Here is a 26,386-nt window from a genome sequence, read left to right on the forward strand (position 1 = left end):
CTGACCATTAGGTCCAGTCGTGATCGACTCTGGGGTTGCGGCGCTCATCTCGCTTTATTGGCCGAGGGAGCCAGCGTACAGCTTCCGGGTCATGTGGCTAGCATGACTAAGCCACTTCTGGCGAACCAGAGCAGTGCACGGAAACGCCGTTTACCTTCCCGCCGAAGCGGTACCTATTTATCTACTTGCACTTTGTGCTTTCGAACTGCTAGGTTGGCAGGAGCAGGGACCGATCAATGGGAGCTCACCCCATCGCGGGGATTTGAACCGCCGACCTTCTGATCAGCAAGTCCTAGGCTCTGTGGTTTAACCCACAGCGCCACCCACATCCCTGATTGTTATTGTGGTACTAGCCAAAATTTTCTTTGTTGGGAAGGAGCATCCCACAGCTGGTCCTACTCACTCACCAATTGTGGTTCCACAGCCGATGAATAATCTTTTATTTGTTTTTCTCCCCAACCTCGCTTTAAAACCTTTGTTGTGTAGCATTCCTCCGGCATGTGAGAGCTTGTCCTCAGTTTCTTGTAGTCCATGTGGTTAAACAGATTCCACATCTTTGCAGTTATTCTGATGTTATGTATTTGAGCCTATTTACTGCCTAGCATATATTGCATCATATGTGTTGTGCAGCCTAAATGTATCATCTTCAAGGAAAAAAAACTTTTTTATTCTTTGGGAGCGTGTCATTTTAGACTAAATCTTCTTCCATCTTTCAGGGGCAAATGTTATGTGAACTAGATCATATGACAAATAATGTGCCATGATGACATTCCCAGGAATGTTAGTAACTTTTGCAGCAATTCAGTCCCATCTGACTCTTAGGAATGATGTATCTTTCTCATAATTCACCAGCAGCTGAATTACTGAGATAGCTTAATGCATCTGGGAATTTTAGCATATAATAATAATAAATCCTTATTTTAGTGGGTTTGGGTTGGATGAAAATAATATGGCCTTTTTGCTTGTAATTCAAAATGTTTAGATCATATATATTTTAATAGTCACTCCATATAAATGTGTAAACCGTGCTGAAGGAACTGGATTATGCTGCTCCTTTTAGTCCCTGTTATATAAACTGATAGAGGGACGCGGGTGGTGCTGTGGGTTAAACCACAGAGCCTAGGACTTGCCGATCAGAAGGTCGGCGGTTCAAATCCCCGCGATGGGGTGAGCTCCCATTGATCGGTCCCTGCTCCTGCCAACCTAGCAGTTCAAAAGCACGTCAAAATGCAAGTAGATAAATAGGTACCGCTCCGGCGGGAAGGTAAACGGCGTTTCCGTGCGCTGCTCTGGTTCGCCAGAAGCGGCTTAGTCATGCTAGCCACATGACCCGGAAGCTGTACGCTGGCTCCCTCGGCCAATAAAGCGAGATGAGCGCCGCAACCCCAGAGTTGGTCACGACTGGACCTAATGGTCAGGGGTCCCTTTACCTTTTTATATAAACTGATAACAGGTTCACACAGCTCAGACTTTGAATCCTGCCTGGCCACCACCAGAGTCTGACACAAAGGACTCCTGATTGTCTCATAAAAAGTTTCTATAGTTAACTATATGTAAATATATTTCTATTTTGGGCTACACTGGGTAGAGAAGTTATAAGCATCATTTACTGCATGACTGATGTACATGCATTTAATAAACCAACCATCACATTAAAAGAAATAAAATACTGCAGTCCTCTTGGCACACAAATAGAAAATGAAGCTCAGGTGTTCTTATTTATATTTATGGATGGAGACAGAGTGACTAATTGGCAAGGCCTTTCTTGTGTCACAGGATTTCCTGATTCCTCAGCTCCGTGCACATTCTTCCATATCAAGCATCCTCCCAATTGCTCAATTATACATAGTCACACCTTTGATAATTACAGTATTCAAATCAGCAATATTACAAGTGCAATATTGCGTTCAGAAAAATGAACATAGGAAATCAATTGGAGATTTGCAAGGCATGACTGGACTAGGGCCAGAATTTCTGCAGGGCATTGCTCATACAAAGGAAGTTGCCCAATGCCAAGGCTCCTTGGCACTTAAGCTGAACTGCTTATGATCTCTTTGTCCTACTGCTCTATTCCAATCATCCATTGCTTTCCAATAGGTAGCAGGAGACATCTATTTACTCAAGTTCCTGCCACAGCAAGCTATACCTTACATGTAATCCCGCATAGGGCTCCCAGCAGTCTCCTCTCCCAATTTCTGAACATATCCACGCCTGCTTTGCTTCAGCAATGTTGTGGCATCAGGTGCCAAAGATCCCAACTTCAATTCTCGACTTCTTGAGGTAGGGCTGGCAAAGACCCCTGCCTGAGCTAAATGGACCAGTACTGTACTCTGAATTGGTATAAGGCAGCTTCCTATGTACGTCAGAACGTTTACTTCTTGCCTGAGAATTATGAAGTGAATGTAGCTGAAAATATGTTTGATAACAACTCATATTAAAACCATGTCTCTCTTACAGATAAATCATATTAAAATCACGTTTCTCCTACAAATAACATGGAGATGACAGTTTTCAGAAAGTTTGTGACCTTTTCTGTATACTATGCTTCTTAACATATGGGAATATAGGATGCAATCTTGTACTTAGACCATTGGTCCACCAAGCTCAGTGTTGTGATTCGAAGACCCGTCCCCCGCTTGGGAATAATAATGACACGTGGACACAGGATATAAGGTTAACGGGCTAGAAAAGGCCACAACTTTATTGATTACAGCATGTGAGAAGGTATTGGCTTAGGCCTTGGACAACAGCAAATCTGACTCCACCCACTCGGAGATGGGTGAGTCTGTCGAAGGGTTAACCACCAGTAGGGGAGCCTGTTGATGCAAATACAACTATAAACTCTCCGCTGATGTCACCGAGGGTCGTGCCATGGCCCCCCGCCACACAGGGCATCGGACAGGATCCATGACCGCCGGATTCCTTTACGGAATAGCCATAAGTGAAGGGGTAGGCGATGGCCACACCTTGCCCTTCCATACACCAACAACACATTCCAGTGCCTAACCACCAAATACCAAAGAAAGTTGTGACGATTCCTACGAGGCAAGCGGAAAAAACCAAGAGGCCGGTGCCAATTTGCCAATTAGAATAAACTCCTACCAGGCCCCCTGGGCAACCAGGGTGACCAACCATGGGTCCATAGCAAGGTCCGGCGACAAGCTACGCTCTAAAGGGAGTGGTGGGTTGGAGACTCATGGAAATCGGCGGTGCAATGGCGGGGAGAGCTGGCGCAGCCACATTTGAGCGGCTAGACCACGCCCCCTGCGGTGTCACCCGATTGGGTGCCCAACCGGGAGGCGTGGCGCGCCAGCGATGATGGAAGGGCAGGGGGCTGAGCCCCCTGCATGAAGCGGGAATCGGCTCCCGCTCACAACCCCTTCCCTCCGGAAGGAGGAGAGGCTTTGTCTATAGTGGCTGGCAGCGGCTTTCCAGGAAACAGTCCTAGCTCTACCTGGATATGCCGAAGATTGAATCTAGGACTTTCTGCATGCAAAGCAGATGCTCTACCACTGAACTATGGCTCTTTCCTTAACCCAGGGGATGAAGGGAATTGTAGTTCAGCAACACCTGGAGGGTCAGAGGTTCCCCACGCCTTCTGTTACCCATAAACCCATGTGATCACACCCATTTACTCAGAAGTAGGATCCAATGAATTCAATTAAATTGGCCTAGGAATGCAGCCAAAGAGTTCTGTAGTCCTTCAAAAATTCTTCTCGTGCGGCCTGTTTTGTCCTGTCACTTTAATAATATACTAGCTATGTTTTACCACCAAGTCCACAGGGGAGCTTTCCATCCATGCATTCCTGAAAGGTTGCTCCCAGAAAGGCTCTCATTCATTCCACTAAACTAAAACAGCAGAAGAATCGAGTGATATTAATAGAAGCGTGCTTGCTCCAGTGGACAAGTACAATGGAGAAATAATTTGAAATATGGCCATAATTATTAACATGGATAAACTTGTACACATTATTCATTATCTGAGCCAAGAATAATAAATATAGTTCAACACAACGGCAACGAACTCACACCTATTATAAAAAAGGATCCATTTATATAAAGGGGTAAGTATTTATAGGTTTGGACTTGGAAGCAGGCCCAGATTTCTGAGCTTATTTAAATTAGTTCAGCTCTAATTAAGAAGTGATGCCACTTTAAATGAACTGAGCACCCTGAAACATGTTATCATTATGCAGTTTTGAAGTTTCGGAGTGAGTTTAATGTCATTTCTATTGTAACTAAATTTGGTTTGCCATTCTGATTATTTTATTTTCTCTTTCCTTTTCTGTCAATAGGTTGAACACAATCTGTGGGAAAACACTTGGGATTTGATATGTCATCCTGGCCTTGAGCTGTTCATTAATAAGCATTGATTAGGTAAAGGTAAAGGTAAAGGTACCCCTGCCCGTACGGGCCAGTCTTGCCAGACTCTGGGGTTGTGCGCCCATCTCACTCAAGAGGCCAGGGGCCAGCGCTGTCCGAAGACACTTCCGGGTCACATGGCCAGCGTGACATCGCTGCTCTGGCGAGCCAGAGCTGCACACGAAAACGCCGTTTACCTTCCCGCTAGAAAGCGGTCCCTATTTATCTACTTGCACCCGGGGGTGCTTTCGAACTGCTAGGTTGGCAGGCGCTGGGACCGAGCAGCGGGAGCGCACCCCGCCGCGGGGATTCGAACCGCTGACCTTTCGATCGGCAAGCCCTAGGCGCTGAGGCTTTAACCCACAGCGCCACCCGCGTCCCAAGCATTGATTAGATTAGATTAGCTCTGTAGGTACAAGCATATACACCTAGACTATGTAGTAAAATGTGAAAGCAAAAACAAAAAAGTTACAGAGATCTATTTACTTAAGATTACTGTTCCTCTCTAACTGCTTTATAAGCAACTGAGATTTCCTAAGCCTGCTACAGATCCTGATGTCGGAGACCTAAGCGTAACAAGCTATGATTCAGCTATCCAAGTAGGCTTGCTAAAATGTACAGTATAAGACTGAATCAGATAAATGCTGGAGATGCAATGAGGTCGAGTGTATGTTCTTTCATATGTTATGGACCTGTAAAAGGGTAAAAGAGTATTGGGAAATAATTTATAATGAATAGGGGGGGAAATGTTTAAAAGTACTTTTCCAAATAAACCCAGAGTCCTTTTCTCTGGAGATAATTCAGATGGGAATTCCCAGGTGTCAAAAAAGGTTATTTATGTATGCCACTACGGCGGCCCATGTTTTGTTGGCCCAAAATGGAAAAGGAGTGAGGTTCCAACCAAAGAAACTCAAACTGATGGAATATGCGCAGCTTGTGGATCTAACTTATAGAATAGGAAAACAAGAAGAACATTCATTTAAAGAAGATTGGAAAATGTTTATTGAATATATGGTGGGAAATTGTGTACACTTGAAAACATTGGCAGCATTAAGATAAATTCAACAGTGTAAATAAGTTTTGATGGAAGTAATAATGGTTTAGTTTATATAAAATATGCAGGGATTTATGCTATGCAAAATGAACCATGGAAAGAGAAGAAAGGAAGTCACTGATATTTTAAGGTTGTTTAAATGAATAGGCCCCACCCAGTGTGGTTACGACTTCCAGGCACACTTGCAGTTTGACATTATTGGCTGCTAGCTGGTAAGCTACTTCTGGAGATCCACCAGCCTGCAAAAATTGGGTGGAGCAAGCTATCTGGTTCTGTTTGCAGCAGGAATCCATAGGGCAAGATGGCAACACTTCAAGAAAGCAAGGCAGCTGGAGCTTTGGCACCATTCATAGCTCCAATAAAGGTAGAAATTGCCTGAGGCTTCATAATTCCCTCAATCCCTCAGCCCAGATTAGTCCTCCTAGGCTCCACCTTTAGAGCATAGTTTCTTAAAGGGGCAACTCCCTGCCTTGCAGAAGAGCACTTCGTAGTCTCGCTGGCTTCTTGCCTAGTATGCTCCTTGTGTTTCTGGACAGCTGTTGTGGAGCAGAAGGTGCTTGGCTCTTTGGGTGAATCACATCTGGGGAGTGTCTGTGGCAGAATCCACAGGGCTCATGGCCATCAGCCTAAGGCTTGGTATCAGTAACCCAGCTGTATTTTTCAGATGATTGTACAGTGACCACAAACTCCTCTTTCTCCACCTCAGCCTTGGCTCTTTTCAAGGGCAGGGCTGCCACACTCAGCAAACAGAAAGTCTACTGCTTTGAGTACTTTATTCTAAACGTCATGCCTATCTTGAACAGCAGGTTTTCCCAACTTTGTACATTGCCTTCTGATTTCATACTCAGTGATTGAAGGCCAGTCACCCTACTGGAATCAAAGGAATTCCTTCCGTATAAATTGCATCAGTGTTTAGCTTAAATGTGAGGAAATAATCTCTCTCTCTCCAGTAAGATATAAATATTCATTCTGTGTGCATAGTATAATTGGCACCAGCTTATCACAGTGATCTTCACCCACACATTTTTTTGTAAACCAGCCTAGCTTTCTTCTGTTTTTTCAGTCTGATTTAAGGCACAGCAATTTGCGTAACTTCAGACTTGGCAATATCTCTCCCCTCATCTCCTCCTACACTCTCCCTCACACCTTGCCAACTCTCTACATGCCATCACCCTAAGTTTCTCATGATTACGCCCTTTGTCTCTTTTCCCATTCTTTGCCTCATGCATCATTTCATTTAACCGCTTCAGCACAAGCACAACAGCTTTCATAATCACTAAATATCATTTCCCCCTTCATTGGAAAAAAGTCCTGCTAAATAAGCATCTGGTCCATGAATCATATGCCAGTTATAATAAGCCATCTCTCAACTGAGTTTGACAAGCAGTGTAGTAATTTTGCATGCAGATAAATATCCAATACAAAAACAGTGCAGGCATCTTGAATCTCTTCATTTGATGCCATTTGCTTTTTTAGCACTTCCCCCTTGTACGGTGCTTGAGCCTGCAGGATAGTTTCAAAGGGAGTCTCACAAAACATGGTGGCCAGGCTCAATGTGGACTTAATGGTCTTACCCTTTAGATGGAAAAATGATACATCTTTACATACACCTGAAGCAATTGATGGTTGCTGCTTCATGTATGGCAGAGGGGAGAGCATTCCACAGTACAGTGGTACCTCAGTTTACATATGCTTCAGGTTACAGACTCCACTAACCCAGAAATAGTGCTTCAGGTTAAGAACTTTGCTTCAGGATGAGAACAGAAATCGTGCTCCGGCGGCGCAGTGGCAGCAGGAGGCCCCATTAGCTAAAGTGGTGCTTCAGGTTAAGAACAGTTCCAGGTTAAGAACGGACCTCCGGAACGAATGAAGTACTTAACCCTAGTACCACTGTACAAGCGCAATAGCTGGAAAGGCCTGTTTTCAGGGCCATCGCCCAATGACATTCTGGAGAGTGCAGAATCATGAGGAGACTATTCCGCAGATGATCTAAGTGAACTTGCAGATCTACAGAGTGGAAGGTACTCCTCCAGGTAACGTGGTCCCAAGTTGCTCATGGCTTTATGTGTTTACACAACAAGACCTTGCACATAGCCCAATAGCTGATTGGAAGCCAGTGCAGTTCCCTCAGCACAGGTACAATCTGTTTCCAGGTGTTCTGCTCAGCAGCCTGGCCACAGCATTCTGCTCCAGCTATCGATGTAGGCCTGGCCAGAATGGCTTTCCTCTTATACCTTCTGGGCTCAATGAGGCACCTGACCTTCACCTGAGCCTACTCCAGCTGAGGAATTACACACCTCCTGAGGCAGCCATTTCACACCACTTCATGGATGGGATGGCCTTGCCTGAGGTCATTATGGGCATGCACACTGGAATCTGCTTACCTGTAAGCACACACTTTAAATTTTTTTTTAATACAACTTTCTCAATCTACCAGATTTGCACAAAACAGCAGCCGCGTGTGATTTTGTGTGTGTGTGTATTGCTCCAAGCCAGGAAAGTTGAGATCTATGAGTATTTGTTTAAATGTGCACATACACTTTTGGTTATATACAATGCTTGCACAAAAGAGAAGTCCAAAAATAAAAATAAGCAATGCCTCACTCCAAACTAAGTAAGGATTTGCTAGTTCCTAGGAACAATCATTGCGTACACCATGCAGTGCATAAATGGGTCTACTTCGTCTGAGCACCTGCGCCCAGAATTTAAAGTAGCAGACATTTAATAACAACCAGGAATTTCCTCTTAGGCCCACACAGCAAAACTGGTTTTACCAGAGCTCAGCCCCCAGAAAAGTATAGATCTCCGAGTGACAACAAACTGAGTGTGCCTTCCCCTTCCTGCACATCTGTATGCACCCTTAAGGTAATTGGAATGTTCCTATTAGGATGCAACTTGAAAACTACCTGTTCCAAAAAAAACGGTGCGGGTCCTTTTTATTCCAAGTATGGTAGTTTGCCTAGCCATAGCCCCTGAAGGCAGAAAGGGAGCAGCTACTTCTGCATACACGTACTATTAAAGGACTATTAGGGGACGCGGGTGGCGCTGTGGGTTGAACCACAGAGCCTAGGACTTGCTGATCAGAAGGTCGGTGGTTCGAATCCCCGTGACGGGGTGAGCTCCCGTTGCTCCTGCCAACCTAGCAGTTTGAAAACACATAAAAGTGCAAGTAGATAAATAGGTACCACTCCAGCGGGAAGGTAAACGGTATTTCTGTGCGCTGCTCTGGTTCGCCAGAAGCGGCTTAGTCATGCTGGCCACGACCCGGAAGCTGTACGACGGTTCCCTTGGCCAATAAAGCGAGATGAGCGCCGCAAGCCCAGAGTCGGCCACGACTGGACCTAATGGTTAGGCGTCCCTTTACCTTTACTATTAAAGGAATACCAAACACATTTACTTGAGAGTACCGGTAAGCCCCACTGGGACTTGTTAATTGCTCCACAAGCATAATAGGATTGGGAAGCAGGATTATCTTTTAAGACATCAAGAGCTAAGTAGCATAGATTTATTTATGTGTAATTTCAGTTTCCATATCCTAAAAGCTGTTGGTAACTTGGCTTCTAGGTCAGTTCAGCAGGTTAGCAGTATCCTACCTCACGAATGAGATAAAATACATTCTCGTTAGTGGCAGTGGCTAGAGCCCATTGGTAGAGTGGAAGACAGGGAAGTCAACAGTAGGTGGCGCCAGAGTCAACTAATTCCACCTTTGTTCCCATTCTCTTCCAGCTGAGTTCCAGAAGTCTAAGGAGGAGAAAGCTGACAGGAACACTCCCCTGAGGGCTGACTGGTTCTCAAGGGAACGTATTAAAAAGTATGCTATGTTGTGTATAAAAAGAAGACTGGGCTCTGCTGCCAAGTTCAACTGTGTCATACATATATTGTGTTTAGGTCTCTGCTCTTTTAAAGGTAAAGGTACCCCTGCCCGTACGGGCCAGTCTTGACAGACTCTAGGGTTGTGCGCTCATCTCACTCTATAGGCCGGGAGCCAGCACTGTCCACAGACACTTCCGGGTCACGTGGCCAGCGTGACAAGATGCATCTGGCGAGCCAGCGCAGCACACGGAACTCCATTTACCTTCCCGCTGGTAAGCGGTCCCTATTTATCTACTTGCACCCGGGGGTGCTTTCGAACTGCTAGGTGGGCAGGAGCTGGGACTGAACAACAGGAGCTCACCCCGTCGTGGGGATTCAAACCGCCAACCTTCTGATTGGCAAGCCCTAGGCTCTGTGGTTTAGACCACAGCGCCACCCACTTAGCCTATACATAAATCCGGCACTGTCCAAAACAGCCTTTCAGAATCAGCAGTGCTATCCCAGACTAAATGATTCAAGGACTGTAGTAGCTACTATCACATGGTGGCATTATGCAACCCTGTTAGAAACAAGCCACCCATTCCAATAGTGCAGTAAGAGAGAGTGCGTGGTGGAGTGGTTAAGAGCGGTACTCTTGTAATCTGGGGAACCAGGTTTGCGTCTCCGCTCTTCCACATGCAGCTGCTGGGTGACCTTGGGCTAGTCACACTTCTCTGAAGTCTCTCAGCCCCAATCACCTCACAGTGTTTGTTGTGGGGGAGGAAGGGAAAGGAGAATGTTAGCCGCTTTGAGACTCCTTCGGGTAGTGATAAAGCGGGATATCAAATCCAAACTCCTCTTCTCTAAGACCTGGACCAGCAGTTGACAATTCCAGGAGGCTGAACAGCCTTACCATCATTGCCTTCCCAAACATTTACCTTTTTCTGTTGTCAGCTTTCTCTGGAGAGATGTGGGAGCCAGCTGTATATCATCTATCCCTCCCTTCTGAACCAGGCTCCTAAAAACCAGTACCAGAAACTTTATTGTTGGTTAACTCTTGTTTTGTTTTGTATTTTATGTTCTTAAGATAATAATAATATAATAATAATAATTTTATTATGTTATGTCCTGCCCATAAATAACAAAAGTCTTTAAGGAGTGAAATTTGCTTCTTGACTCTCTGTGTAACACAATTACCATGAGCAGAACAAGATATTCACTGCTGCAATTATACAAGTGTCAAAAGCAGGGCAAGAGGCCACTGTGAAGCCTCATCCGCTTGGTCCATTGTACTGAGAAGTACCAGCTTTTGTTTCCAGGATGCCTCTGAACAGCTATTCACGAACATCTGCAGCCGTGTCATGAAACTGCCAGTTGATTGTGTCACTGGACCGGGGAATTGTTTTGATGCTATACTCAGCAGCAGACATCAATTGTTAACAATAATTGCATTAAAGCTTAGGGCTGCTTCCCTTTGGTATCCCAACAATAAACAAAAACTTTTGTATGCCTTATGCACCTCCAAGAACAGCCTCTAGAGGGAGATATTTGTGATACTGGAGTGTGTTCTGGAAGCCAGGGGATCATGGGCTGGTGAGGAGTTATTTTGGAGGCAGGGCATGTGATTGTAACAGACAGAGTTGGCTTCTCCCTTGTTGATCAGTAAAAGTTGTTTTCATAAACTGGATCACTGTCATATGTATGGAATAATGTGGCTGCCTGTAACTGGAGTATGCCGTAAAGCAGGGTGGCAAGATAAAAGTCAAGGCTCAGCACTTTTAAATCAGACCCTCCAAGTGTACTTATTTTCCAGGGATGTCCCTGATTTAGAGAAGCCGTCCTGGTTTCTGATTTGATCTTTGAATGTCCCACTTTTTCTTAGGCTGTCCCTATTTAAATTGGGAAAAGGGTATGACGTTATCCGACCCCCAAGCCGTCTGAAGGCAATCCTGCACAGGGAAGTTTTTAAAATGTTTTATTGTGTTTTTATATATGTTGGAAGCTGCCCAGAGTGGCTGGGGCAACCCAGTAAGATGTGTGGGATATAAATAGTAAAATTATTGTTATGGAATGGGACGTCCCTATTTTCATCAGAGAAATGTTGGAGGGTATGTTAATAGTTGTGCAGAAGAGGAATTTGAGGTGTGGCTTGCATGACAAGCTACACCTGCTGACATTTTTCTACACAGCTATTATACTCTTTTTCGCCTGATCACCCAGCTACAATATTTCAATATTATATTTTATTGGAAGTATGCCCAGCTCACCTCTTTAGAAGCACTTCTGGGTTAAGACTGCAATTCTTTGTATACCTCCTACAAAGTATGAGCCACAAATTTCAAGAGTAGTTAATCTGGAAACACTTATATTGAAAAGCATCTTTCTGTACTTTGTCCTGCTGTCCACGTGGAGGGAATTCCATAATTTAACTAGATCCAAGGACATAAGAAAAACCCTGCTGAGTAACACCAAAGTCTCACCTAGCTCAGCATCCTCTTATCAGTGGCTAACCAGATGCCTATGGGATGCCCCCAAGCATGAATTCCCATTCATCATGATTGAAATAAAATAAAAAGGCTTCTTCACACTAGTTCCAGGAAGTTCAGAAAACATTCAGCACTTTGTTGCTATTATGGCTAATGACAGGGCCTCATTTACTCAACAGCTCCATGTTTTAAGGCTTTAAGGGAAAGCAGTAGGAGGCAGTGGATTATGGGAGCTGGAGGGAAGGTATGACGAGTTAGGTTTAGAACATTCAGGACGATTATTAGCTCAGAATATGCTCTCCCACTGTTAAAACACCCATCAAAACCCAAGTATATCCTTACTGTTATTTATGATAAACTAGCTATTACACTCCAACCCATGGCCTTATTGTGTGGGAGTAGAAATACGATGGAATTGTGTGGGAAATACGTTTGGAGGTTACTAAGCACCATTATTATTATTTTTTAGATCTTTTGAAAATATGGTACCTACCTCCACCCAGGTCCAAAGGTTACTGCTTTGACAAATAAATGCAGCCATAGCCTCTTAATGCGTACCTAGAAGAAAATATTTAAGAGCTTAATGTGCTTACTTCCAATTAAATGTGCATAGGATCACTGCTTTTGTTATTTTACTCAGTCCAAAAAGTAAATTGCTACTATAATACACACTCTGCATTTATACGGCACATTTCTGAAGTAGGTAACCCTTACAACCACCCTGCAAAGTGGTCAGTATCATTAACCCCATTTTAATTATTACATGGTATTTGGCCTCAGTCCTGAGATGCAAGCTTAGCTACACCTTCACAGTATAATTCATCCAAATCTATTGTTCATAAATGCAAATCAGAATCCATACTTCAGCTATAAGCAAACATCAGAAGAGTGGAGGGGATTTATTTATTTATTATTTTTTGCTTTACCATTCCTTAACTATGTAGCCTGTCAATGCAACAGGTTGGTTAAAGATATTAAGGCATTTAAAGAGATCTTTAGCATGCTCCAGTGTGTTAGTGTTAGTGTTTGGTATGTAGAACAGGTAATTATCAGGAGAGAAAGAGACTGTGTAGAACAAATATACGTGACAACTGAAGATTTGTTCACTATAAAAGCTCTGTGGCTGGAATCCTATATGCTCGATACTGAACTCATTCTTTGCATGTGAATCCTTTTATCAGCAAGTTTGGAGGAACCCAAAGATTTGCAGAAGTACAAAAACTCTTGCAGTCGGCTGGGGGGAAATCTGACAGGGATAGATCCCACAAAACAGACCAACAAGGAATAAGTATACTCAGCTGCCATGGCATGCTGGCTGAAGGAGGGGGAGGGAAATAGAGTGGAGTATTGTGAAAAAAGGCATGGCTGCCCGGCACCTTGCACAGGAGCACTCTGCACTGCAACACTTTGTTGCAGGCCCCATTTGTCCTATATTATACTTTTAACTCAGCTGAACTCACAGCCCAAACAATTGAAGATTCAGAAGCAAGTATCACTGACTGCAACGGACTACACAGTATTCGGCTAACCTTTACTCACTGGGAGACCCATTGACTTAAGTTAGGGTCCATGATTCCAAATGGAAAAGTTGGTTGAAGACCACCCCACTGAAACTTCCTACAAACGCAGCCTTAATAGCCAAAGTAAACATGACTGGATCACCAGTTTAAAAAGCCTTTTATATCAAACGCAAGACTTTTTTCTTCCTGGCAGGTGCTCATGGAGGTGAAGCGTGCTCATTCTGAGGTGAAGCGTGGCAATATCCTTCGACACCTAACGCGTGTCCAGAGTCCAAAATGACCGTGCGGACATCCCAGTTTTGGGTTGGGATTATAAGGCTAAGCCCACTCCTGAGCAAACCACAGCGTCCCCTAACTCCCCCCCCCCCCAAACTCTGTGGGACATTTACCGAACTAGGGCCGGGGTAGCGTAGAAAACCCCCCCTAAAAACAGTGTGTGTGGTGGGGAGCCGAGAGGCCGCCTGCCCGCCGTGCCTCAGGCCAGGGCGCTTCCCCTCGGCCCGGCTGCTTTCTGCGGCCCGGATGCCGCCGCGGCTCCGGCAGGGGGCGCTACCATGGGGCCTTTCCCGGCCGCCTCTGACCCATCCCGGCCGCCTTAGCTCTCCTCAGGCTCCGGGCCCGGCCGCCGCTGGAGGCTCCTGGGCCTCCTGAGGGAGCAGCGGGCCAGCGAAGGCGTCGCGGCGGGGAGCGAGCGAACGGCGGCGAGGCCTGCGGCCCGGGACCATGTTCACCAGCACCGGCTCCAGCGGGCTGTGTAAGTACCGCTGCCCTGGGTTGGGGGACGGAGGGAAGGGGCAAGGCAGGCGGCCGCCCTCCGGAACCCGGCTCTCCCTTTCCCCTTCCCCGGCTCCGCTCCCCGGGCGCCCGCGCGGAGTCTCCTCCCTCTTCCGCTCTCCTCGGCCCTCCCCAACCCCGAAACCCGCTGGCCGCCACCCGGCGGGGGGACGTTTCCAAGAGCCGCGCAGGCCCGGCCCGACGCTTCGTTCACAAGAAAGGATCGCTCCCCCCCCCCCAGCCGTGTCGCAGTTTTTGCGCGTGTGCACGGCGCCCGCTCGGAACGCGCGTTAGCCGGATCGCGAGTCCGCCCTTAGTGGGTTATCTAAGTCCCAGGAAGTTCGCATTGCAGAAATAATAATAATAATAATAGAAGAAGAACTTTTTTCTAGAAAAATAGGTGCAGGTACTCACCATGAAGTTGTTATAGTAAGTGTGACAATTTTTAGCCAAAAAAGTGTCACCATTTTTAACCAAAGAAAGAGAGGGGCCTGTACTCACCATGAAGTTGTTACAGTAAGTGTCACAATTTTTAACCAAAAAAGTGTCACACTTTTTTAACAACAACAAAAAGAGGTGCCGGTACTGCATACCCTTGAGTATCCACTGGGGGAAAGAGCGATGATGATATACTTTTATTATTTATACCCTGCCCGTTGGGATGGATTTCCAACACATATAACACCGTCAAACATAAAAAAAAACTTCCCGATACAGGGCTGCCTTCACATGTCTTCTCAAAGTTCTAAAAGAAAGATCTTGTCGTTGAAAGATGCAACTCTTTGGTTTTTGCTGCAACGGGCTTAACCCTCTGGAAGGAGCATATTACTATTATTTATTTTATTTATTAAAAGGCTATACTGGCCTTCATTCGAGAAACGCAGGGAGGTTTACAGTATCAAAAAACACAAAACAAAACACAAAAATATATAACATAGTAACAAATGAAAACAATAACTCCCCACAGTTTAAAAGGTCATAGATTCCCAAATTAAGCTAAGTTCAGAGAGACATACTTCCAAATAAGTGTGCACAGGGTGGCAGCAACACATGATTGATTGATTGCCCACGTTTCAACATAAGGTCCCAGGGCAGGTTACAGCATTAATAACAACAACTTACAACTGCTATAAAAATAAATATGAGGTGGGTCCTAAATACATACACTTCAAGTGTTAAAAGCCAGGGGTAAAAAAGTGTGTTCCACATTTCCTCCAAGGCAACGCTCATGGTTTCTTCCGTCTTACCTTCAATAGCAGTCCTGTGCAATAGGTTGGGCTGGGACACAGAGATTGGTCTGAAGTCATTCAGTCAGTGTCATAGTTCAGGGAATTGAACCTGAACCTTCCAGCACCTAAAGCTGCAATCCTGAAACCTCTAGCACTTAACTTCTGAATAGACAGGGTTAGGATTGTGTTGCAATAATATAACCATCACAGTGCACTCCCTCCTCACCCTTGACTCACAATGGCCTTAGCAGGGAAATTGTTTTCCACCATGTGTTCATGTTAATAATACGTTGTAAATCTGTGTGTTTTATATATCTGACTGCATGTAAACGACAGCGCAGAGTGAAACTGTAGAATTCACTTCAACAAGACGTGATGGCCAACAATTTAGATGCCTTTAAAGTGAGATTGGATAATGCTATCAATAGCTGCTGGTCATGATAAGTGTACAGTGGTACCTCAGGTTACATACGCTTCAGGTTACAGACTACGCTAACCCAGGAATAGTGCTTCAGGTTAACAACTTTGCTTCAGGATGAGAACAGATATTGTGTTCCGGGGGCACGACAGCAGCAGCAGGCCCCATTAGCTAAAGTGGTGCTTCAGGTTAAGAACAGTTTCAGGTTAAGTACGGACCTCTGGAACAAATTAAGTACTTAACCTGAGGTACCACTGTATACTACCCTACTTCCAGGATCAGAAGCAATGTGCCCCTGGATATCATCTGCTGAGGAACAACAGTGAGAAATGGCTGTTGCCCTCATGTCCTGTCTGTGGACTTCTCATAGGCATCTGGCCAGCTGCTGTCGAAAACAGCATGCTAGATTAAAAGGAAGCTTTGGTCTTATCCAGGACGGCTGTTTCTAGCTGCACTCAGCTAGTTGAGTTACACATTTTTGTTCTTCCGTTGTGGTTATGGCACAACTGGAGTCTGGACTGTGTAAGAATGAGCTGTGTTGGCCAACTTAATATAGTTAAGTTGGATGTTTTACCCAGTGATCGAATGGCTTGTAAGAATGTGGGAAGAGCATTAAACCTTAACACAAACTTTCCCTTAACATTCTCCTCTGCCTCCTGTTGCATGAGTTTAAATTCCACCCCTTTACCAGTAGGATACACAGATAATGCACGTTAAATACGGTAGCGCCTGTGGTCGAGACTGCATCAGCTAGTTAGAGCAAGACCAAGTATTGTTCCAGAGCAGTTATTGTCCAGTCTCTGAACCCCTGAGTTTAAATCAGGTGGGGAGCTATGGGCTTCATGATATTGTTGAACTCTAGCTCCCATAACCCCAGCCAACTTGGCCAATAGTCATGCAATATTATGTTGAGCCATCTTGGCCAATAGCTGTGCAATATTATGTTGAGTTGCATTGCAATATTATGTGGAGGGCCACAGTTTTCCCACCCCTTGTTTAGATAATTTGGAAAGAGTGCCATATACTCAATATTGTTTGTTGTTTTAAAAAGAAGATTCTGATTAGAAAGTAGATTTAAAATAGTTGCTATTTGTTCAAATTAGGATCCCCCCCTTTAATCCTTTTCATTCGAGTGAAGCGTGGAGTGCTGAACTCTTTCAGGCTAGTAGAGGTGGAGTTCTCTGTTTCTCTTCTGTACCCAACATAGAAAGAGGGCTATTGCAGGAGGCAAGCCCCCTCTTCCCCACCTAGCATAGGAATGCAGTGAGTTGCTAGAGGGGAAGTAGGTGAATAGGGCAGTGCATACAGGTGTTTTCAAGATTACAGCCTTTGTTTTAATTCCTGCATTTTGTTCAGCATGCAGAAAACCTCAGACTTCAAAATAAATATATCCATTAACAGATAGATGGCAGGCAAGACCAATCTTTGAACTTTTTTTTTAAGTGTATCATATGTGTCACAGTACTTGCAGTATCTCTTAATTTAGCCAGTTTTTCTGAAGGAATTGAAAAAGACAGATGCCTTAAATCAAGGTTAGCCAGATGTTGTTGGACTACAATACCTATCATCCTTGACCATTAGTCATGCTGGCTGGGGCTGATGGGACTTGTAACCAAAATATATTGAGTGACCAAAACCAGGGCCTTCGGGGGGGGGGGCGGTGTCTACCTGATGCTTTATTAAAGTAAATTTTACAGTCATTTGGCTTTAAAAATGCTCTGAGGGTATAGGAGACACTAAATTAGGTCGCCAGTTAGTTTCATGGCAACCATGCCTCCTGCCTGATGCTTATAATGTGATTATAATGTGAATTTTTGGGCTTTGAGGACTAATTTCTCCCTCTCCCAAACATATTTTTGGTAGTGAAGGGAGAATGAGCTGACAATTTATGCTGTCAAAAAATCTCCATTGACCCCTAGTATTCTTAGGAAGGTCCTTTTTAAGAATACTTGAATGCTTGCTTTTCTTGAGTTGTGGACTCCTAATGCCAAATCATTGCTGCTATAAATGAGTTCAGGATTTTATAAACTTATTAGGCAATTTGAATATTTTTAAAATCCAGGTAACGTGAACAGGCACTTTTAGCAGTAGTATTTTTGCTGCTGATAAGTAAAGGTTTTATACTGATCTACCGAACAATTTCATAGCGCCACACAACTTTATTATACCTTTAAAACTGACATGCATTCTTATTTTAAAACATTTTCCTGACGACATTTTGCTTGCAAAGACATCTGATGATTGAACAGACAGCTGTACTTTCCACTGTGGGTAACTGTCACGTTTAGGTGTTGGTTACAGCTGTGGCTACTCTACCTTGTGATAAAAGTAAAAATAGCCAAATACTCACTTCCTGTATGCTAAAGTTTTAGATGTCTAAAAGAAACACAGATTACCAAGTACGGGTGAAAGGTTTGCATCTATATACTGTATACTGCAGGGTCTGAGTCTGTATAATGAGATCTTGGGGCGCAAGCCTGATCAATGTGTATGGCAGCCCTGTGCGGCCCAGATAACACGAGTCTCCTCTTGGCCTTGCTGATATGGCCCAAAAGAAAGCAGAGAAATATGTTTGGCAGCAGCTTGCTTACAGGAGTTGCCAGAAGGAACTTACAAGCCTCTGTCCAACCACCTTATAGAATCCACTCTGCATTTGTGTAGGGTTTACTCTTTAGCCTTTTCTTCTCCCGACACAAGGCAGCGAAGCTTTAAGATCAGAGTTTTCCTTCTCCTAGTTTTCCTTCTCAGGTTGACAAGCCCCACCTGCCCATCGTTTCTCTCTACAGCATGTGCAGAAGCCGTCTTCTGGACCATTGGACCCAATATTGGTCTTGTCAATGTGCCAGAGTCTGTCTTCACATGCAGGGGAAGTCCCTAACTCACTGAGGGTTTGAGACCCATCGGCAACCTTCACCTGGTTTATCCAGTCAGTTGAAACTGTTTTCCAGGGTGTGGCTGCTGTCGCATGCTGACAACTTCTAGGAGCCACTGGTGAGAGCTGGGTGCAGGGTAGGGACCAAAGTTGTACAAACGACCCCAGAAGGAGCACAATGTGTCCCCCACCAAAGTTACTATCCCTCCCGCACTCCATCCACCCCAATCCACAAACAAATTAAAAACAAGCATACATAAAGCCACAATTAAAAACAAAGATAAACTCAATCAAATTAAAGCTTATATTTGTAGTCCTCTCAATCAAAATAACAGATCCTGGCGCACCAGCACCACAAACACATTGATCCAGGTCGTAGTCACAATTTTTACATTGGATTACAACAAGCTGTTAACAAATCACAGAATGCATCTATGGACATGGAGATGACCTATGATTTGGTGGTGGTTTTGAGGGAATACCTTGTAAAATAAAATTATGAGACTACATAAGGATCTGTGTCTTGGGTGTATGTTTTTGTGCCATGGTATTGTTGGAATGCACCAGAGCTGCAATTTTTATGTCTTTGGTCAGTGAAGACAGATGTAGTCTGTGATGTGATAGCGGTGAAGGGGCAGGATGAGAGAAAACTCTGCAATTTTAAAAGGGTCTAGTTTACTGTATTTTTCGTGTGTGCGTGTGTACATGTGTACATGCACACCTTCTGTAGCACCCCATTCCCCCCCCCCCGATTCCTGTGGCCCAACATTTTCTCCCCCAGGTGCACCATTTCTCTGCTCCCATCTCCCATATCATTCCCCTTTCCCTCCTACCCTTTCAGTCACTTTCTCTTTAGTTGTTCGGAGCCTTGGAAAGCACCTAGAAATGAAAGAAGAAGTAGGAAAAAGCATTGCTCTTCCAACTTCTTCCATCAGCTGTACATATTTTTTTGGGGGGGGAGGGAGTGTGGAGGTAAGCACTCTCACTATCTGATCACAAAGGGAGCAACGAGCAAGAAGCGAGGGCGCTCAGAGGCTCTTGGGCACCAGGGGAAGTCCTCAAGGAAGCGCACTGCTGTTCCCACGGGTACCACATTGGCAACCCTGGATCTAATGCACATGTAGGTAAATGAGTGTGCATTAACACACTCGGTGGTGGCAGCCTTATACCACATATTGCCTTCCCCACAGCCAGCAGATCTTGGGATATGTTTCAACACATAAAGTATACAGAGTGAAGTAAGAGCCTATTGGTAAAATCTTCAAAAAGTAGTATAAGCACACATAGCATAACATGCTAGAGCTCCATTGGGTCTCCGCTCCCTCACCCATCATCTGATTCAACAGTTGTCTGCCTCGGGAACATGTGAGAAACAAAGCTTATTCCATCAGCTCTGCTGAAGACAAGCCCCATCAGCACCTCCTGTTCCTGAATCTTCTCTGTTCTAGCTGGTCAAAAGAATTAAGGAATTGGTGCCTGCATTTGCTTTTCCCCTTCTCCCGGTCCCTCTTCCCTGATGTGATTGTAAGCCTGCAGACAAGGACTCCTCTTGTTTTGATTAGAATCATAGAATTGTAGAGTTGGGTCATCTAGTCCAACTCCCTGCGATGCTGCCCTGGATGGGCTCGAACCAACAACCATCTGCTATGCTCTATTGTATGTAATTTGATTGTATGTAAGCTGCTCTTGTAGGGATGCGGGTGGCGCTGTGGGTTAAACCACAGAGCCTATCAGAAGGTCGGCGGTTCGAATCCCCGTGATGGGGTGAGCTCCCATTGCTCGGTCCCTGCTCCTGCCAACCTAGCAGTTCGAAAGCACGTCAAAGTGCAAGTAGATCAATAGGTACCGCTCCGGCGGGAAGGTAAATGGCGTTTCCGTGTGCTGCTCTGGTTCTCCAGAAGCGGCTTAGTCATGCTGGTCACGTGGCCCGGAAGTTGTACGCCAGCTTCCTCGGCCAATAAAGCGAGATGAGTGCCGCAACCCCCGTGTCGGTCACGACTGGACCTAATGGTCAGGGGTCCCTTTACCTTTAAGCTGTTCTGGTAGTCCTTTTGGCCGAAGAGCCTGTACAAATGCTATATTATGAATAAAGAATAGCATGGTCATGAAATAAGTAAGAGCTGTTAGACAGTGGAACGGACTTCCTTGGGAGGTGGTGGACTCTCCTTCATTGGGAGTTTTTAAGCAGAGGTTGGGTGGCCATCTGTCATGGATGCTTTAGTTGAGATTCCTGCATTGCAGGGGGTTGGACTAAATGACCTTTGGGACCCCTTCCAACTCTACAGTTCTATGATTCTAAGAACTCAATAAAATTAAACTACTGCGTATGTTTCTGTTTAGTTGGTTTCTTCACGTAAGTTTTCATAAGAGAGTCACATTCCTACAGACTCAAAGTGGGGAAAAGATTGAAGATGAGTATTACGGTCTTGGACCGAACTTGGATGAAATAAGGTGATTCTGTTTCATTTGAATCATAAATCAGTCTTATAAGTAACAGGAATTAATATCATTTAATTTGGATTGGGAAGCATTCTTGTTCTTTAATCTTTCTTCAGAAATATTATTGTAACTGGAACATTTTATTATCTATTTTTGTTTTTTTTTTTTAAAGATAAAGCACCTCTGTCAAAAGGCCTCTTAATAATACCGAGCACTCTCTCACTTCTTTTGGCTCTGCTCTTTCAACATTATCAGAAGTTCTTCACATACAATCTGCAAGCAGTAAAAGAGGAATTTCAGGTAAGCCATAAGTCATTTGTAAGAATTCATATGTATAACTTTAAAGGTCAGGAATTCTGCAACCTGGAGATGATAGATAGATAGACAGACAGACAGACAGACAGACAGACAGACAGACAGACAGATAGATAGATAGATATGGATTCTAAGCCAAATGGAATCTTAACACACAACATTTGGGAAACATAACTAATAGGAAAGCAAGTCTCTCATGTCAAATGTAGGAAGTTAGCAGCGGCTGCAACAGAGGACCCACATTGGGGGAAAGGCTTTTTTCTTCCTATTTCATTCATCCATGAGTTAAGTGCCTTCTCGCGTAATTGTTCTTCCTTCAGTGATGTCAATCCAGTCCTCTAAGTCTCAGTTTAAAGGTCCAAAGGTCATATTAAATTAGAGATGCAGCAATAGCTTTGTTGCTGGGGGATTATGTCACTGGGGTGGAGGGAATCCCCGTGTTGCCTCAAGCATGCATTCCAGAGGATGCTTTTGGCCTGCTGTAGGGATACTGGCTAGTATCAAGGCAAAGTGAGTGCAGCCTCAAAACACTGAACACAGTCTGCCAGGCTTGCTGCAAAAACTGAGTAGAGGAGGTAAAGTCCTAGAGCCCAGCTGCTGAGAACTCCAGTTGCTCTGACTTACTTGGGTGGGTGCATACATACTGATCATGTATGTATGTATGTATGTATGTATGTATGTATGCATATCTCTGCTTCTCATGCATATTTTTATGAAAACGCAGTTATGGGGGCTGTTGACCGCAGCAGCAATGTGGGAGGTGATTAATTGCTTTCTCACCCGCGAGGGGAAAAGAGAGAGTTATTGGGGGCGGATTGTTGCTGCTGGAACACTTGAATGTCAAAATCTCAGATCCTTTTTGCTCAAAGAGAAAGAGAGAGGGAGAGGAAATGATGGCTGTTTGTTCTGTGCTGATAGCGTTGCTATTATTGGGAGGTATGATCAACGACTTGAGTAACCACAATAAATGTTACTGGAATACATTGCTTGCTTTTTTAAAAAAATACTCCAATCATGAGTCTCTGAACCCTGATCACTATAAATCTAAAATATCTTTTGACACACACCCCTAAATTTGAAATGCCATGCCTGATTTTGCACTCAGTGTATTATTGCCAGTCTAAATCAATTTGACAAAAGACCTATATTGAGACGATTGGTTTACAGCTCATGAAACTTGAATTCTTTGCATGGTTTAGGATTGTCACTGAGTAAAAGAGGATTCTTGTACTTTTAACAGCTGTGTGGCAAGCAGAAATTCAACAGGTGAGGGGTTTCCTACTATAGAAATAATTTATAGGAAAATTCACCTGTTGACTTCTGCCTCCTGGGCATCTTCTTGCTTGTGTGTGAGCCTGATTTCTTTTGGGGCCCTCCATCGCACCTTTGAAAGAGGATACATATTTGCACATGGCACACAATGCATACAAATTTGATGGAAATTGTCCTTTTTAAAATGAATGGGGTGAAGGATGCAATCCACAGCATATTCAGCCCAGAAAATCCTCTTGGTACATGTGGGCATGCACAGTCTTCTACCGTCCACATTCTTACATAACACCAAACCATAATTTAGGATGAAAATGCTGGCTTCCAGGGAGGAATTACAGCCACTTTTCTCCTCTCCTTATGGCAGGACAGCTAAACCAAGGTTTGTCTTAATGTGCCATCTGAACACAAGATTATGGTTAAGCTCTCTCCTTCTTAGCTACATTTCAGTTGAGCTACATTTGGACGCTCCCAGTAAGCCAGTGCTTGACTTTCCATGATATGCTAACCAGGCCACTGTCAGTATGCATCCTAGTATCTGAGTCTGGAGAAAGGAAAGTAACGTTTGGGGGAAGAATGCAGAGAGATGAGCACCAGGCAGGTGGAGGGAAGTGTTTCTCTACCAGTATGACATTTTTGCTCTTTAAATAAGACGCTAATCCCCACCCGCTACAGAACCACAAGACACAGCCTTGCAGCTGTACCGTGTCATGTGGACCATAATCTGAAATGGGTATATGATGTTTAATCTTGTTGGGGGAAAAAAGAGTTGATGATGATGTAATAATAATAATAATAATAATTCTTTATTTATACCCCGCCCATCTGGCTGGGTTTCCCCAGCCACTCTGGGCGGCTTCCAACCGAATATTAAAAACAATACAGCGTCAAACATTAAAAACATCCCTAAACAGGGCCGCCTTCAGTTGTCTTTTAAAAGTAAAATAGTTGTTTATTGCCTTGACATCTGGTGGGAGGATGTTCCACAGGGCAGGTGCAACTACTGAGAAGGCCCTCTGCCTGGTTCCCTGTAACCTCACTTCTCACAGCGAGGGAACCACCAGAAGGCCCTCGGAGCTGGACCTCAGTGTCCAGGCTGGATGATGGGGGTGGAGACGCTCTTTCAGGTATACTGGGCCGAGGCCGTTTAGGGCTTTAAAGGTCAGCACCAAAACTTTGAATTGTGCTCGGAAACGTACTGGGAACCAATGAAGATCTTTCAGGACCAGTGTTCTATGGATAGAAATATCTGTAGCAATCCCCTGTGGGTACAGAGTGCGGACACAGTCATTTATTTCCTTTTGTGGTTTGTCTTTAAAAGGGGATCCAGGATAATAACTTGTTCCAACAATAGCAGTGTCCTTGCTAGAAGGTTTTCTTTTGCTCTCTATTAACATTTTATGGCCTTGTACGTATTACGGCTTTATAGTGCTATGGACCATTGGTTCTCAAAGTACAGAGCAAGCTACGTTAGGTACGTGCACTGGAATTGTATCTAGTGTGCCTTGAGTTGACATGCAGTTTATAAGACGAAAGTTGAAAACTTGTTCATATAAGCAACTTGTTCTTTTAAATTATCTTACCAAAAGAACAATTGGCATTTGGGACATATTCATGCATATTCATGTGTTTTTTGCTACTTTCAGGTTTGGAGACTTGTATGTGGGAGAACAGTATGTCTTGATCTCAAAGACACATTCTGTAGCAGCTTGCTCATCTACAACTTCAGGATATTTGAAAGAAGATATGGCAGCAGAAAATTTTCTGTAAGTTCCAGTTCTGTTTCCTCTCACATTTTTACATCTTCCTCCCTGTCGGCATACTTAGTGCAAAACGTGTTAAGGGTGCTGGGAATTGTATCACTGGGTTTGGGTAGACCAAAGTTGGGAGCTGAGGTATTTGCTCTCCGGATTATGATCTCTTTCGCCACTTTCCTCTCGTCTGTCTAAAATCCAGAAAACTAAAAATCCTCTTTAGACCTTAGAAAAGTCTTTGAAAGACGGTGTGCATCTCAAGCCTGTGGGAAGATGTATTAAGTTTGTGATTCTGAGCATTTGTGTTCCTCTTTTTCAGTCATTTTTGCTGGGCTCCTGGATGCTGTCAGTATTGTTTGATCTTCTCCTTGTAGAAGCTGTTGAATATTCTTTTGGCCTCACCATCAATAGTTTGCCGTCGGGATTGTAAGTACCGCAGCTTGTTAAGGGGTTTGCTGAACTCTGGGTACCTTAAATATGGTTTTAAGGGATGTAGTTAGTACAGTTTTAAGTCTTATAAGGAAATGCATTTCTTTTATTTGTTACTTCTCAGCATCCTGATCCACACTCTACTAACTGAGCATGCATACCTACAAAACTGAAACTTGTTAAGATTATATGTATTAATATTTTGTGAGGGAAAGTTTATAACTAGCCCACCATCACAGATACTTGTTCTGATGTTCTTGTTGATCATGAGCTATATATACTGGTATGTATGTTTGTGTGTACACATAAGGCCTGATTGGCCAATGAGCAATAAACTTTGCTACTTACAACTGAAATTGTTTTGAGGGGAAAACCTTGTATTGTAAGATAAGAAGTGTTAGCTTGGTCATCTGGGCACTGGGGGTGTGTTTGCTTTCCTCTTGCTATTAAGAGTGAAGCAATGGGAATGCCTCGTTTGCCCTCAGTGATACCCTCGTATAGCCAAATTTTATTGGCTATATGTCACTTTGTTGCCATAACTTGTATTATACAGCACCCAATTGGCTGGGATCCTGCACTGAATAAATTGGGGTCATTGAATAAATTATTTTGAGTTGGAAAAAAAGAGAGAAGGAAGCCTAGGCGGCAGCAAGTGAGGGATAATTGCTGCTAACATATATAAAAAAGAGGAATTGTTTTCATGAACATGGCCCCTTTTGAAATGGAAATCAAATTTCATCAAAAAGTCCATTCAAAGTTTCTTGAAAAGCTGTCTTTCTTTATTTGTGTGTATGTGTGTATGACTTTAGACACATAAAATTGATAGCATGTGCCTTATTTTGTGTAAGTTTGTAAGTACAGTGGAACCTCGGGTAACAGACGCTTCAGGTTACAGATGCTTCAGGCTACAGACTCCGCTAACCCAGAAATAGTACCTTGGGTTAAGAACTTTGCTTCAGGATGAGAACAGAAATCGTGCTCCGGCGGTGCGGCAGCAGCGGGAGGCCCCATTATGTAAAGTGGTACCTCAGGTTAAGAACAGTTTCAGGTTAAGAACAGATCTACAGAACGAATTAAGTTCTTAACCTGAGGTACCACTGTTCTTTTATTCAATTTAAAAACAGCTGGAAGTATAAACTACACATATTAAGTACAGTGGAACCTCGGTTTTCAAACATAATCCGTTCTGGAAGACTGTTCAGCTTCCAAAATGTTCAAAAACCAAGGATCACTGGGCTGGCTGCGAAGTCAATGGGGGGGGGAATGAAAAATATGCCTCGGAAGCCGTTCGACTTCTGAGGAACATTTGAAAACCGGAGCACTTGCTTCTGGGTTTTCGGTGTTCAGGAGCAAAATGTTCGAGAACAGAGCCATTTGAGTTCCGAGGTTTGACTGTATACTGAATTTTCTATTTCTCAGAAGGCCACAACTTGGGGGGTTGGGAGGGCTGATAAGTGCTGCATCAGGAATGTAAAACAGCAGAACCCTTCTAATTTTTTTTGCCAATGAGCTGTAAAGTGCAGTAGGTTCAAAGAGAGCACTGACATGTTTTGTGTAGTAGTAGCAGCAAAATCTGGGACGCGGGTGGTGCTGTGGTCTAAACCACAGAGCCTAGGGCTTGCCAATCAGAAGGTCGGCAGTTCAAATTCCTGCGACGGGGTGAGCTCCTGTTG

The 26,386-nt window shown here is 44.1% G+C and overlaps 2 protein-coding genes across 3 annotated transcripts in view; one reads left to right on the plus strand and one right to left on the minus strand.

Annotated features, from left to right (window-relative positions):
* The window catches only part of DOCK9 (dedicator of cytokinesis 9), a 134,221-nt gene extending 120,523 nt beyond the window's left edge, over window positions 1-13,698 (minus strand). The window contains exons 1-3 of one of the 2 annotated variants that reach the window (XM_081908111.1): window positions 13,604-13,698; window positions 12,188-12,252; window positions 10,147-10,226 (exon numbers count right to left, since the gene is read on the minus strand). The gene's annotated coding sequence lies outside the window, so the exon portion shown is untranslated. Of the gene's footprint in view, window positions 1-10,146; window positions 10,227-12,187; window positions 12,501-13,603 lie in introns of those variants that run through there. The other variant, XM_081908110.1, reaches the window with a different exon arrangement.
* Window positions 13,699-13,811: 113 nt separating this feature from the next.
* UBAC2 (UBA domain containing 2) overlaps window positions 13,812-26,386 on the plus strand; it is a 78,791-nt gene continuing 66,216 nt past the window's right edge. The window contains exons 1-4 of the mRNA XM_081908258.1: window positions 13,812-13,968; window positions 21,119-21,246; window positions 24,177-24,296; window positions 24,604-24,710. Coding sequence (XP_081764384.1) covers window positions 13,938-13,968; window positions 21,119-21,246; window positions 24,177-24,296; window positions 24,604-24,710 — 386 coding nt within the window. The 5' untranslated portion in view covers window positions 13,812-13,937. The remainder of the gene's footprint in view (window positions 13,969-21,118; window positions 21,247-24,176; window positions 24,297-24,603; window positions 24,711-26,386) is intronic.

The sequence above is a fragment of the Podarcis melisellensis genome (genome assembly GCF_964234715.1).
Source record: "Podarcis melisellensis genome assembly, chromosome: 4".
In the NCBI taxonomy this organism is placed as follows: Eukaryota; Metazoa; Chordata; class Lepidosauria; order Squamata; family Lacertidae; genus Podarcis; species Podarcis melisellensis.